Source organism: Ostrea edulis, chromosome 6 (genome assembly GCF_947568905.1).
Source record: "Ostrea edulis chromosome 6, xbOstEdul1.1, whole genome shotgun sequence".
Lineage (NCBI taxonomy): Eukaryota > Metazoa > Mollusca > Bivalvia > Ostreida > Ostreidae > Ostrea > Ostrea edulis.
Genome location: NC_079169.1, coordinates 60,957,516 through 60,974,075, shown reverse-complemented (window position 1 = coordinate 60,974,075; position 16,560 = coordinate 60,957,516). Strand labels below are relative to the sequence as shown.

Below are 16,560 nucleotides of genomic sequence, written 5' to 3'. Positions count from 1 at the left end.
CCTATCCTCTTCCAATCGTGAAAGAGTGCACTGTTTTAGTAATTTTTAAATAACATTACAACTCCACACACACACACACACACACACACACACACACATATATATATATATACTTTCACATCTTACAACAGCGCCTCCTGGTGGCCGGTAATTACAATCATCGACAGAAAAATCTTCATCGTCTTTGTGTGTAGTATGATCTACATATATGTATCTTTGCATTGGTGTACTGTATGTAACAAATATCATGCACACTTTTAATACACTCCCTTCAGACAACTAAATGTATAATTCTTTCATACAATGTACTATTCATGTAGCGATATTTCATGCAGGAAATGCATTGCGTAGTTTCTACCATATATGTACATATTTAGAATACATTTTAAAAGTTTTAATCACAGTATTCAAAAGTCATTTGACAACACTTAAGAAAATACAAGATCTGAAAATCTGAAAAAGAACTTTCATTTTCTATGGGTATACAAATACATGTGGTGATCAAATATAACGAGCATGTATAACAGATATAAACATAAATAACAACGTGTGAATGTTCCTGTTCCAGATGAGGAGTGAAGGAGAGATGCTCATCCGATTCCATTCTACGGTCAGATTATAAAGTATGCATGTACTTACCACAAAATACAGCCATGTGCGTGTACATATCTACTTTCCAATTAACTGAAAATGTAGCTAAACTCTACTCAATATTTCTATGAGTGAACACTATTTTGCACACTATTGCAATATTATAATATGTACATGTAGGATACATGTACCATCAACCTTAGCAAATGTGCCCAGATTTCCATTGTCTTTTAAATCTCCCAAGCGCACTACAACGAAGGAAAATTAATCATTAAAAATCTATATTCAAGAAATTGATTGGAATATAAAGGGATGGTTACATAATCAAATACTGTCAAGTCAGAAGGGCACTGATATGTAAACTATAGCTGCATATGTTCTACTTTGAAATACACGTTGTGGTAACTAAAAACCCGAGAAAGATTGTAAAATAAATCAGTTCATTTTAAGATTCTTCTGGTAAAGTGAACAATTTGTCAGACACGAAATAAAGCTCCTATACACAGCCTCCCCTTGTATACAAATACGATTTGAGAGATTAGACAGACTGATTGGTTTACGTCCCATCAAGAATTTTGCACTCATACTGAGACGTCACCAGCTGTTGGTGAAGTACATGTACCACAAATGAGGGCGTTTTACTTCATTTGGCTCTTTTCCTTATATGTGTTATTACATGTACAGAGAGGGAAATTAATTTGTATTAAAAATTGCGCGAAGAATCCTTTCAAAGCTTTTTAAAGGTCATAGGAGACGGTTTTTAACAATACGTTTTCTCTCCATAATTATCAACTTTGTCTCATAGACTCCTCATAAAAATACTTTTTTAAGATTAATAACGATATTAACTCGAAGAAATTGAAGTGCAAAGGTAGTCGGAATAGAAAATCGTTACCCGATTATCGTTCCTGATTTCCTGAATTTGTGACGTCATAAGAGACCACACTCAGATTTTCAAATCAAAACAAAAGCACACCCATAGACGATTTATTCTCAACTGGAGGAGTTTTTGGATGGAGAACCATAGTTTGTTATACAAGGATACCACTTTGAACTCACAATTAATGCAAATGCCAGCCACATCTACGATTTTTCATCGGAGGACGAACAAGAAGATCGATCAAGATCCTATTTATTCCGAATCGGTTGAAACAATACTGACTGGTTGATGATAAATGTACGATACTTTCAGAGTACATTCTCTGATGACAATAAGAGAAATATAGATAGTTATTACTTGCGCTTTCTAACCCCATGAAGACACAGTGACGCAGCATCGTTTTTTCCCAAGGGGGGGGTGGGGGTGGTGGTCAAATTGAAGGTTGACTGACAAAAAAGGTGGGCACCCCCTCATCCCCCTTTGGTTTTATGTGCCCAAGTCCCACCCTGACTCGGATATATTTTATAGCCAGATCGAAATTTCCTTTACACACATCGTGAGCGCCGTTTTTTGAATTTATTATCATAGGATTTTTACAAGTATCGTGTGCAGCTATTTTAGTTTAACAGATGAATCTAATAAATATAAATGGCTTTAACATTCATTTACAATAAAATTTGCGATATTAGGGCCTATATGAAGAATAATTTACCATCACATTAGCCGCTATAAGGGCTCTTTCTTACGTATAATGGTTGGAACTGGAAGCCAGAGGAAGAACGAATTCTTCGTCTGGACCAGTTATTGAAGGAACTGTCGAAAAATCCGAATGTCCTGTACGCCATGCGTTATGGACGAGTCACACAGACAACTTTAGGTAGCCAAAGAATTCTGGTGTGCAGTCCAGAAAAACTAATTCAAACAGAATAAAACTTTCTAAACAATTTTGGAATATGTTGAGTCATCGTGGGGTGTGGGACGATGATCGGTTCATAAGCTGTACATAACCAGAAAATCTGCACAGTACGCAGGAACTCCTGTCGGAAACTGTATGTTTGGCTGTCATACATCGTCTGATACTGGGTATCCGACGAAGGCAGTCAAATGGATACAAGAAAACGTAAAAAAAAAAAAAAAAAAAAAAAAAAAAAAAAAAAAAAAAAGAATAATCTGCCTAATTTATCAATGGCTAACGTTCTCATTTATACAAAATAAATTTATCAAGCTTTATTTCTTACATGTTGATTAATTCAACCGACCGGTTGTTCAAAATCCTCGGCCTTTAATGTGATATTTTGTTTAAAATTTTGACCCTAATAAGGAAACCAACTTGCAAATTAGTGCTTCATTTAAAGGAAAAAAATCATCCCCTAACTCTTGTATAACCGTAAAAATTGGTTTATTTCGCCTGATATAAAAACTTGTAATTTCAATATCGCTCCACCATTTGCTTTGAACATTCTTTTTCAAACAGAAAAGAAGGTGGGGGGGGGGGGGGGGTGTCTGATAATGCAACTTCCAACATATAAAGTTAGACCTATTCATCTTCAATTTATTTACTTATGTATTCAGAGAGAAAAATTCTGATCAGAAGAGCTTCATATAACTATTTCATAGTCAAATTTCATTTCTAAACAAATCAGATCATGTTTATACTAAATTATGAATATCTATACTACATGTAGTCTACCGTCATTATATACAGTCAACGTTTTGCAGGATTTTCTCGTCTTCGCCGTGCTTGCCGATGGTTTGTAGCCCAGTCAAAAATAGTTAGAACTGCATCTGGTCGAAGATTTAATTTCATAAACCCATTAGTTTTTGCCAAAGTAGAGTGAATACAATAACGAAACTGATCCTCATCAACCCCCGTAATCGTGTAAAATGACTTGTCAAACAATTTCGAGTTCTGTGTTCTCGGTGTAGATTTCACACCCAAGTCTTTCTGAACGTTGGATCATTTAGACAAAAGTATATAGAAAAACCCGACTTGCTACATTACAGTTAAATGTAAGCACATTGAACATTTTGACGGCTAAAACTCGCAGTTGTTAGTACATGTATAAACAAATACACATTTTCGTCAGGCTGGTCTCTTTTGACGTCATCAAGCAAGGGAGATAAGTCATCTTACTATTTTGATACTTCACACCACAGCAACATTTGACGGTCTGTAGCGCCTGTTACCTTACGATTTTTTTTCTCAATGACTACTTTACATGTGTTAAGTAATTAAAGAAGAACACATTTTCGTGTAAAACAATTTTTTTTTTTTAAAAAACCCATCTCCTATGACCTTTAAAGAATGGATGATAATAATAAGGGATAGCAAACCAGAGGAAACTGTAATGGATAGAAAGTGCAGAATACATGTATGTACAGTATTATTTTCAAATTGACCTTATTTATTTTAAAATGCAGTAATATGAAAATAAATTAAAACCCCAGCAAGAATCGAGCCCACGATCTACAGATCCGGAGGCGACAAGTTAACAGTCTGGGTCACCCAGCTAGGCAATTCAATTGAAAACGAATATACAAGTTTATTATATAGCTAATAAATAGTCTATTATAAAGTCTGCGTAAAATCTAGAGGATGTTAGCGTTCAATATCCTGAGAATTTATTGAACGCTAACTTTGCATTGCGTAAATTGAATGTGCCCGAAACATTCCGAGTATGAGCGTTCAATATTGACGTTACCGTAACGACGTTAACATCTAAAATGGCAGACGACGGTCCTCCGAATCTGACAGAGCCGGTATTTGATATTTACTTAAGGTGGGTCCTTAGTCCTGAATTTTTGGGGTTTAGGTATCATTTTTTTGTTTGGAATCAATAGATTAACATTCAGAGTAATGAAAAAAGGCAAATTAGTTAAGGATTTCCATATTAATTTTCATTACAGTCACCACTGAAGTCATGTACCCCTATGTAGATTTTTATGAAATTCATTGGAAACAGTTTTCTGTTGTTATTTAAAAAAAAAAAATAATAATAATAATTTAAATTGCATTTATTTATCAGGAAACATGTCAATAACTAAAACACATGTCATTTTCAATATGTTCATAAAGTTTTAGTATAATAAGTGCAAAATTATTGAATTAGCCTTATTCTCCAAAATGTTAAAAAACAAACTAATATGGACACAACTTCCTTATAGCATGGTTTACATATCATTTTTTCTGTTTATATTAGTAGATGTACACCTGTTATAGTTATTTATGAAAAAAAAATCCATACCTTTCCTTAATAATTTCAAATCTATAGCTTCCAGAGTATGTATACCCCCATAAAAAAACCTAAGTCTGGCACCATACAGCTGAGCTATTCAAAACCACTGATGGATTAAAATTTTATGTAATTACATGAAAAGACACAGATAATAATTTCTTATCACCTTGGTAAAATGTTTGTGAAAAATATAGGAAATCTATTGCATAATGGACTTGATAAATAATTTAATGAAAACAGAGTTATTGTCCTTGGATTCAATATTTTGAAACACATTATTGACTATTCAAATATAACTAAGACTTTTGAAATATTTTATGGCTAACAAGATTTTTTACAATAACTATTGAAAAAGACTCCAACAAAATTTATGTTCCAGTCATTAAATTATTGACTTTGGAAAATCTTATGACGTCACAGGAGTGTGGAACTACGTTAAGCAAAATGTTTTACTGTACATAAATTATGATGTCCCCATTCACACAATCAGTTTGCTTCATGCATTAATGACGGTTTAAATATTGAACAGTTAAGAAATGCATGCTGATATTGCACACCTTCACCTTAGATGCCAATATTGATGAATTCTCGTCTATTTTGGGGGTATTTTGAGTGAAAGGGGATTTAATTTAACAACTAAATACTTTAGCTATATAATAAAAGGGTTATTGAACTTATATAGGTGAATATTGGCACTCGTTGGCTGTCAAAACAAAATGCACTCGCAAACTCGTGCATTTTCACAGCCAAATCGTGCCAATATTCACCAATATAAGTTCAATAACCCTATAATACTGCTGATGTTTATATCGCCATTCACGTTCCAAAAGGAGCATTTAACGTAGGATCTTTGGGTTAGTGAATAGCAGCCATAGAGGGATTATGATAGTAAACATTCTGGGTATATTGAACAGGTGCACGTACATGTACATCTCCTAATGTCACAAACACTTCAATGACTCCACCGAAAATTCCGTATAGGGAAATTCGTGCCCAGCATCTGGAGATCTACTCCAGATTTTTCCGCATTTAAGGAGGTATGCTACACCAGAGAAATTTGATGTAGATGAAAAGTGTAGGATATGTACAAAAATATTTTGAATTTGAAAATTTACTTTATTTTGTCAAAAAATACAGTTTTAGTAGAAGGTAATCTGAAAAAAATTTAAAACCCCTGCTGGACTCGAACCTGCGACCTACATTTCAGCAGTCGGTATTCTAACCTACTGAGCTACTCGGCTAGGTATTTAAATAGAAAAGGGAAACTCAAATATTGCTGATATCGATTTTGTCATCCATGTTTTTAAAGGAAGTCAGCCATTATGACGATGTAGAGTAATACCTTAAAATATGAAAAAAATGCGGACGGCAGTTTTGGGACTCTTTTTCCGGAAAATTTTTTAAAATGTGGAAATGAGGGAATATGGAAATCTTTAACAGAAATGCAGAAATCTGTTTGGAAAAATGCGGAAATCTGTAATAAATACAGAAATCTGTAATAGAAATACGGAAATCTGTAACAAATGCAGAAAAAAAAAGAAAGAAAACTCTTCAATAAACTTCACTTAAGTTCTGATAGGAATATTTATTACATCCTAATGAAACTTTAAGAGTTACAATTCAAAGCTCTGTTAACAAATGAACTGTTACAGATAAATTGATAAAACCAAACATCTGCAACCATGTGCAGTTCTTTGATTTGTTCACTTCGACATGCACTTGTTCAATATTTGGTCATAAAATCACTCGAGTTTCATCCACAACAAGTCCACCGCCCACCTTCAGTTCCACCCATTTTTTATGTATTTCAAAGGATCTGTACTCATATACACATTATCGCAGTCAAAGAAAACTCACTTAGAAAGTCATGGTTGAAGGTACAAATTGGATAAAGTGCAATTTTTCAATTAAACTTTTTAAAAATTCTCATTTTGGAAATGTATATTCACAATCATTCATGAAGAACAGCTACAGAACACTCTCTGAAAAAATAAAATAAAATTGCAAATAAGAATAATCTTTTGAAAAAACCACAGGTAGACCCCATATAACCAGAGTGTTAAATTTCACACATGTCTCTAATTGATGATACCATAGTTATTTTGATAGTAAATTCAATATTAAATCATTTAATGAATGGACACTGTAAGCAAGAATCCTAATGTCTATCTAGAGCAAAATTAACCAGTCTATAAAATACACTGTAAATTGCTTGTATACATACCGTAATATCTGCATTCTTCAGCTACATTAAATTCTTTGTCAACTGTTGTAAAACGGCATTAAACATCAAATCCAATGGTTTCTTGTCTGGCCTCATGGCTCCAGTAAATGAATAACATACCCGATGCTTTTAAATTATGAACCCGATCTTTCTTTAAGAGACTTTCTTTTGAAATTGTTTAATATCAGTACTACAACTGCTTATCGCTATTTGATTTTTACTTCACATGTCGGGAGTATTTGAAATATCTAAAATACGTGTATATAGAATTTTCCAGAATAACTGATGTTATACAGCATAACACGTTATTATAGCAGCAGGGAATAATATTTCTAGAGGGTGTTATAATGATGCAGAGTTCCTAGATCTGACCGATCGCGGTGGCTTAGTGGTTAGAGCGTTCGCTTCGTGACCCGGGGAGGGGGGGGGGGTCGTGAGTAAGAGCCCTACTCATACATTGGCCGTGTCAAATCAGTCGTAAAATAGTTATAGTGTCTACTGACTACTTTTACAAACGCCCGGCGTGTGGATGAAAGAGATACGGATGAGGTCCCATGTTGTGGCATGCACTGGTTTGATGCATACTAGTAGGTCTAAGTATGTACAGCTGGTGAAATCTAAATATAAATAAAATTTGTTGGAAGGGACCTTAAACACTTCACCGGTCGTGATAGCGCAGTGGTAGATTGTTCGTTTCATTACCGGGAGGTCCTGAGTTCGAGCCCCGATCATGTTATTACCGTGTCAAACCTACAGCTGTAACACGCAAACAAAGGCAGTGTTTGCTCCTTCGCCAGTTGCTCCGTATTTATAAGTGAGAATCGGTGGTCTTCCATATTATATGACCTTCAAACGGAGGTCCCGTGTCGCGACAGGCGTTGACACGTTAAAGCACCCTCATTGCCTCGACCGCAAGCGTTCAGCATAAATCTAACTATATTGGTACTTCACCTACAACCGAGTGAACAATTCTCGACGGGACATTGAACAACCAACCAACCTAAAACACTTCAACAAACAAATTCTAAATTAGAGTCAATTTTACAATAGAAACGCACCATGACTGATAGGCTTTCATACGGTAATTTACCCCCACCATATCCACAAGTTCCTACAGCAGCATGCACTGTACAATACATGCATGAGATCGTGCAGAATAATTCAAAGTTCTGTATACATGTACAATGTAAACAGGTGATACAGTAAGGTAATTAACGAACTGCATGTTCGCATCTACAAAGTCTTAATTAATGAATCGATCTGCGTAGAGATGAGCATGGTTTACGAAAGAAAATATTACAAAAACTTGAGTAATTTAGAAATCTGAAAAATACGCAGATCTCTCTTTCATTAAACTTAGATATTGTTGCAAATATAGTAGACGTATAGTGAATATTATTTGAACCCCATGTTAATTTCTCTGCTCTACTTACCAAACAACACCACACGAACCACCATAAGGGAAATATACAGGAGATACATAAATGTAAGCAGCCTCTCTCATAACACTTCCGTCTAAAAATAATAAAACAGGTATAAAATATGTGGAAGGTAAGTCAATTTATCATCTATTTATCATATTTGTTAAAGCTTACGTGAATGCAGTAATCTCATATTATATACAGAAAGAGGGAGGGGTGTTAAATAATTTTGTTATTGTCTTTCTTGATTCTGACACCTTACCCACATTGATGTTGTTTTCATGCACCTAAATGATCTATACACAAGACTCGTTTCCAACTACTTGTGCAAATCTTTCATGGTCAATTTCTATGATTGAATAACGAACGTATCTTTACCATTTTGAGATTTCTGTCAATATGTCGAATGCAAATACTAAAACTTTCCATTTCTGGGAGTCTGCATTGTTTCCCAGAAAACCACGTGCATGATTTTTTTAAAATGAAGAATTCTAAAAGAAAGCCGTTAAAACAGTGAATTGTTGCCCCCCCCCCCCCCCCCCGATAAAAAACAACAATTTATAACGACTAGCAGAGAAATATGTAGCAATTCATGAGGAAATTGCTTAATATCAATATAAATCTGGATGAACCGTGCTGGTCTCAAATTCAGCAGTGATTATCATCCAAAGAACGGGATACGTGATGATTACAACGCTGTTATCTTATGAATATTTATGAATCGAGGAATGTATCATAAGGTTAACAATTCGGGATTATCTTCGCTTATAGAGCACAAAACGTAATTGAAAAAGCTTCAAAACTTGTCTAAATTTATGCACACTTCATTCTGATAATAAAATCATCAACTAAAATTCTTAATTTTCTGCCTGCAAATTTCATGGCAAGGATCCCCGTAAATAGTCACCATGTAAAAACTCGCGTGAATAGGAAAAAGTGAAGGTAACGAACAGTGATCAACTTCTTATATTTTTTCCTATCATTTTGTAAAAACGAACTCTCAGTTGATAATAATGATAATAATTGTCTATTTGGTATTCGTGATTTGCAATAACTCCTTTGTCTTAAATCATAGGATTATACAGTATTATTTGAAGAACGTGTTTGGGATTAGTGTTATTTGAAATAAAACGAGGACGTGAAGGGGCCCACACCAACGTCCTATACAATATATTCATGTGCGCTATGGCCTAGGGAAGTTCAATAAAGCTGACCCCCCTAAAAAAACCAACTTACTCGGCAACAGTGGTATAATTACTGGCACCGGGCTGAGTGACGATTACAGTCGATCCATATGCGATGGAAGGCTGCATTCTAATGGGCTCGTTGTCTATACCAGATGCTATTAATCGTAATCTGTCAGCGAAAGTTGCAATGGGAATAATGTAGTAATCAGCCAGAAAGGATCTTTTAAACGTCATGATTTTCTTCACATGCCTTTGCTGACTTCCAAGTAAAACAGAATCTGTTACCACAAACCGGTTCTGTACTGCGCTCAATTCATAGAACTGTGTCACCAAATTCCCACACAATTCTTCATCCTCGAAAATGCATTTTCCAACCAAATTATCCGGACTTAACAAAATGCAAAGAACGAGTAAAGCATCCAGTTCCTCGGTAGTCAAAGTGTAGTACTGGGTGAAATTGGTCAGTCGGTCTAAGTTTTGGTCATCCAAGCTAAGGACCTGACAAATACATCGTAAGTAATACATCAACCTAGCTATTGGATGCGCCGGAACTGTAACAGCAGTCCCGACCCTTTTCAGTCCAATTTCTGTATTTCCAGCAACTATGGCAGACATTTTCCTTCGTGTTCAAGCAACTTTTGATAACCGAGAATCTAAATTTATCGATTACAGGTCGAAAATCGATGAGGTGACACGCTTTACGTCAGATATGTACATGCGTATATCTAAAAGGAAATAAATTTTATGAAAGGAAGTTTAAATATTGCCAAGGCCTTGATCAGACAACTTAATATAAAGTGAAAAATAAAATATCGTATATTACAAAATAGAGTTTATGCAATTTTAAAACACTCCAAGAGATATTCAGTTTTATTTTACAGCTTATCGATATGAATTGTTTATTTAAATATACTAGAAAAACTTCCGGGTTAACTGAACAATACGTACATGCAACTTTATCTTTAAATCACATTTCTGGTTTAACGACTGAGCTCGAAGTTGTTTTCAAACCGGAGACTTCATTCAGTGCAATGGCTGGTTAAAATAATACAACTCGGGACAGACCCTCGACACATTTACGTGTAGAATGTTTCCTATATACCGGCAATGTAGCAGAAAATTGCAGAATCGTTCCGACACGATTTTAAAATCACCAAAGAAGAAACACGTATTGCATTGTTTATTACCATGAACCATACAGTTCATAGGTTTAAGGATGTATGCTACACCAGAGAAATTTGATATGGATAAAAAGTGGAGGATAAGTACAACAATATTTTGAAATTGAAAACTTTCAAATTCTACTTTGAAATCCATTCATTCCTGATACAAGATCAGTAATAAATAACAACACATAAATTGGACTAGCAACAACACGTAGCAGCTTAAATATAAAGAACGGGGAAAATACCAAATCAAATTATAACAATTTATGAATCAACACATAGAATACATATCAAATATATAGAAATGACAAAATTCTTTGCATACAAACACAACATAATTAGAGTCCAAGATTTTTTGAAACACTTAATCTATCTGATATCGGGTCTTTCACATTACTGTCCTTTGCGGATTCTGAACGCCATCGACCGTGTCTCTTAAATAGCCTATCTGCAATCCCCCGCACAACAGAAGCTGTAGCTCCCCCCGAACGCAGGCTGTGAAGTCCGTAGTGTTTGATATTATTCACAAGTCCCGTGAAAGCCTCTATGAAGATCTCACGTACACGAGTATAAGAGAGGGGTTTACCACAATCACACATCTTAAAGCCATGTTCAGTTTTCTTAACGGCACAAAATACATAGCCCTGAGAATCGTCTTAGATTCCTGCCAAACTAAAGTATAATTCAAGATTACGAACTGGACATAAATCGGGAAACACTCTCGCAATCACTACTCTGGTTCCGTCTCTTAAAACATCCGCCTTACTAGATTCAATAAATATTTCAACATGATCACTGAAAAAAGACACGTCCGATCTCTTTATGTTGATAAGCTCTTTACTATGCAAGAATCCTGAAAATGACAGTAGACACATACATATGGTACGTTGATTATACAAATTATTACGATCAAATAACTTGCAATACATTTTTCGTAAGAGTTCAACCGTAATCGGTTCTTTCTGTGAAATAGGTTTGGATGATATACGTTTCGCTCCTTCTAAAATGTTCCTCACAAAATGATTATCTGTCGGGAGCGGGCACCCCGCAATATCACTTTATTCCGTAAAATGCTTCAATAATAGAAGATGGAGAATTAGCTTGCTGTGATAAACACGCCAGGTAAATTGAAACATGTAAAACGTTAGACGGAAAAATGTCGTGATCCCCAATTCCTTGGATTTTTGCCCATTTTTTTAACTTTAGGAAACTAGCACAATATTGCTTTGTCGTAGAATCCGCTCGTGAAGATTGAAGAATACCAGGAAGTAAAGACACTTTGTCCTGTAACTTTTTCGGCAAATGTATAAAATCTTTTCCAAAACTCTGAAAAAACAAATGTAATAAAACCAATCCAATAAATATCTCAAAACTATTCTCATTTCTTTGCTACTCGTATTAGCATACTATACGCAAAAAATTGTCAATAACTTTGCCATAAAATGAAGAACTTTACATTTTCACACCCAAAAAAGGGTTATGCAAATATCATATGTATAAACATCAAACCACAAAAATTATCATCGATTACCAGAAAAATAGTTTCAAAACTATATGCCAAACGGCAAAAGGCACTAAAATGTGCACAAAATCAAATCCATATCAACCTAAATCAAATCTGTGTGAAATAGCAATGCGCACCAAAAAGTGCAAATATCAAGTTTATATCAAATGACATAAGAAAATATTGAAAAAGAAATTCAAATATGCAAAATATATTCCGTATAAAAACTTCATTCTTTACAAAAGAGCTATCTCTAAAGTCAAGCAAAATTGCAAGCATTCTAAACTTTAAATTTTCTTTACCAAAAATGCCAGATTTAATTTACGAGCTGTGTAAATTTCTTTCCCAACAGGGAGATCTCTCCAATCCACAGTATGTGCTTTAAAACTTTCTGAAATAAAAATAGGCCAAAAAGCCGAAGATTCCCACAAAGGAACTACAAGAGTGCCAAATCCTCTACATTTGAATAAATATACTAATACTCGAGGAATCAAATAAATCGGTGGAACTATCCATGCATTCCATCCATTCCAGTTCAAAGTGAAAGCATCTACTGCAAAGGAAAAAGGATTCCAAAATCTGGAACAAAATTTTTCAACTTTTGTATTATAATCACAAGCAAATAAATCTATGTCATAAGGACCCCATTCATTAGAAATTTCATCAAATAAGTTTTGAGCTATCCCTCAATCATCAAAATCAACAATACGACTAAGATAATCTGCTTGATCATTCATCTCTCGAGGAATCCATTCTATCTCTAAACGGATATTATTTTCAAGACAAATATGAAATATTTTCATTGCAACCTCTTGTAAATTTCTTTTCATGCTCCCTTTTCTAACAATACATACAACATTTGTATTATCTGTAAACCATTTTATACTCTCTCCTGCCAAGAAAGGCAATAAGGAGCATAAGACCCTTTCTACAGCCACTAATTCTCTCCATGTAGAACTCTGCATTCTCTCACTTTCATCCCATACCCCATGCGAAACAGAATTTCCTGTCTGTACACAATATCCACCATATCCCGTGTCACTAGCATCCGTGTATACCACTCGATTGGAGCCTGAAATACACTTCATTTTTCTACAATTGATTTTATCCAGAGTGTGTTTCCAAAATGAAATCTGATCAATACTATCTTTCGACAAAAATATCATACTATTCCAAGATGTAGCCGAAGATGTATCGATGCTAAGACATCTCGTCATAAGTTGAGAAACACTGCCGATAACTACAGACATAGAAATAATCTGACCAACAAGACTAGCTACCCGTCTTACCTTTATAGGTAACTTTCTTTCAAGAAAGTAATCAATTTTCTTAATGGTATCTGCAACTTTATTAAGTCTACGAGATGGGACATGAATAGTACCCTGTTCACAATTCAAATGGATGCCTAGAAATTCTAAACTTTGACAAGGTATCCACATAGACTTTTCATCCTTTGGAATGAAGCCTGATAGAATAATATCAGAATAAACTTGTCTGGACATTTCACACGTTTGATCATACTCAACGTGACAACCAAAACCATCATCTAAGTACATAAGAATAGTCTTACCTTCGCTGCGCCATTTTTTGATTAAAGGTCTTGTTAGCTTTGTGAAAATATTTGGAGAAGAAGTAAGGCCAAATGGCAAAAAATTGAACTGAAAATAACGAGTATGGCCATCAAACTCCCAAATATTTCCGATGATCTGGGAAAATATCTATATGATGATATGCACTAGTGATATCAAACTTAAAACACCATTTGTTCTTTTCTACGTATAATAAAGCAGTTCTAATATCGTCATACTTGATTGATTGTTTCCAAATATGTTTATTTACTTCTCTCAAATCTAAAATGAGTCTTCTCTTGCCGCTAGAATTAACTGAAACAGAAAGAGGATTAGTAACGTAAGGCACTTCATACTCCTCAGAAACCAATCCACTATCCAGCAAGTCGGTAATTGCGCTCCGTACAAACTCATCCTCCTGTAAAGCAGATTTATTGTAACAAGAAAATCTACCCTGTGGTAAAGAATAAAAAGGAATTTTGTAACCAGAATCAATTGTATCGATGATAAACTTGCACGCATCAATATTTTTCCAGAACTGAATATTTGCTTTTAAGCGACCTCTAACACAGACTTTGCCATTTTCTGTGTATTCATAACAATCACCAAATTGTGCAATGTCAAAATAGATATTTTCTGCAAGATACTCATCTTTTACAAGATTAGATTCTCTTTCCATCTTATTTGCCGAGCTTGAGTTCTGGACACTCTTTTCTTTTATGGTCGGGCTTCCCACAGTGGAAAAAGCCGATGGGAAATCTCGGGCCCGACATACCGGGGAATCCAAAGTGAAAGGGCGTTGGTCCACGAAAAGGCTGCCTAGGAAAAGTGAACGGAGCACAGCTCCTAACATCATTAGAAAAGATATTTTTGGAATTCTTTCCTTTTTCTCTTTAAGGGCCTTATTTTCAGCCTTATTGATACGATTTTCGTCATCTGAATCGTCAGCAAGAGGATTGGAAACATAATTTTTAACAGTGTCCCATCCGAACTGAAGTTTACACAATTCCTGTAGAATGACTTTGGCCTTGAGTAGTAGTGGAGCTAAAAAATCCCAGTGGATCAAACACACTGCTTACCATTGACAGAATTCCTCGTCTTGTAAGTGGTTTCTTGTTAAAGTCCAATTTAAACTGAAAGATATCAGAATCTACACACCACTGGACTCCCAGAGATCGCTCTATTGGTAGAGTATCACAGTCAAGATCCATACCCTTGACCTCCTTGTCTCTATCAGCAACTGGTATGGAATTCATGACCTTTCGACTGTTGCTGATCCACTTCAATATATGAAATCCTCCACTTTTCAACAGTTCCTCTAGATCTTTCACCAATGTCACACCATTTCTTACAGAATTCACTGCCTTGAGACAATCATCAACATAGAAATTCTGAAAGACTGTCTTTATTGTCTCGTCACTAAAATGTCCTGTACAATCTTGAGCTGTTTTTCGAAGACAGAAGTTGGCACAACTGGGTGATGATATGGCTCCAAACAGATGCACAACCATCTGGTATTCAATAATACTACTTGAAGGATTCCCATCTTTCCACCAGAGAAATCGTAGAAAAGTAGCATCTTGTTGGGGAACACGTACTTGGTAGAACATACTATCGATATCCCCATAACAGCAATATCTTCCTCTCTAAATCTCATCAAAGTCCCAATGAGTGTGTTTGTCAAGTTAGGGCCTTGTAACAATTGTTCATTTAGTGAAGTCCCTTGGAACCTCGCTGCACAATCAAACACAACTCGAAGTTTTTTCTTCTTGGGATGTAGTACACCATGATGCGGCAAATACCACACATGTCCATCATTTCGATTTAAGTCCTCAATGGGTACCTTTTGTGCATAGCCTTCGTAAATAATTTTGTCCATAAAGGCTTTATAACTGTCATGGAATTCACTGTCACTGAAAAGTTTCCTAGATAAAGAATTTAGTCTCTGTTCTGCTTGTTTTCTGTTGTTTGGCATTATCTCATTTTCCGATTTGAATGGCAGACCAATGACATAATGTCCATTTTCGAAGCGAACTGAATTGGTCACAAATTCGAGAAATCTTTTGTCGTCCCTCGACGGTTCTGGAACGTCATCAATCGCTCTTTCACAAAAAGGCATGATTGAATTGATATCGCACTTCCTCCTCTAATCTTGTGTCTATACTGTTGACTGTGGCATACGTATTGCAGAGTTCTTGAAAAGTGTCGGTAATGTCGGATTATCCGATAAAAGTAGTAAATGTCCGACATGAGTTACTTAATTGTCGGTCCTGATGGCCGATATAAGATCGGGATCGAAGTCCGTTTTTTACCGGGAAAAATGGCGACCATGTGGCCCATAAATTTTCAAACCGATGCTAAATCCGGCAACACATTGAAACGTAAACGTGAGTTGTGAGGAACTACGAGGAGAAGAGAAACCGATTGTATCTCCGCCTGGCAATCTGGGAGACAATGGCTTTTGTTTGCAGCGTTTTTACCTACTGTTTGATGACACAATCTGCTCTAAGTCGAAACTGACGAAAAACCAACTACACTCGGGCTTAAGTGAGAGAAAAAGTAGTTACAACGATTGCAGAGGAAGATGAGAAAGAAGTTGAGAGGAATATACAGGATAGAGACAAAAATGGAGGATGAGAGAGAAGTGGAGGGTGAGAGAGAATTAGAGCAAGAAAGTCACTCTGATAGTGAAAGTGAGGAAGATTCATTCCGAGTATAAGGAAGATGAGAAAGGGTATGTGTGATGAAGTTAATTTTCATTTTAGTTAGTTTTTGTGGTATTG

The 16,560-nt window shown here is 35.4% G+C and overlaps 1 protein-coding gene across 1 annotated transcript; it reads right to left on the bottom strand.

Annotated features, from left to right (window-relative positions):
• Positions 1–379: 379 nt before the first annotated feature.
• Positions 380–10,259, bottom strand: LOC125647789 (uncharacterized). Its single transcript, XM_048874603.2, has 3 exons — positions 9,589–10,259; positions 8,365–8,446; positions 380–839 (listed from the first exon to the last, which is right to left on the bottom strand). Exons 1-3 carry the CDS (start codon positions 10,152–10,154, stop codon positions 822–824), a joined length of 666 nt encoding a protein of 221 aa, XP_048730560.2. The 5' UTR covers positions 10,155–10,259; the 3' UTR covers positions 380–821.
• Positions 10,260–16,560: the final 6,301 nt, after the last annotated feature.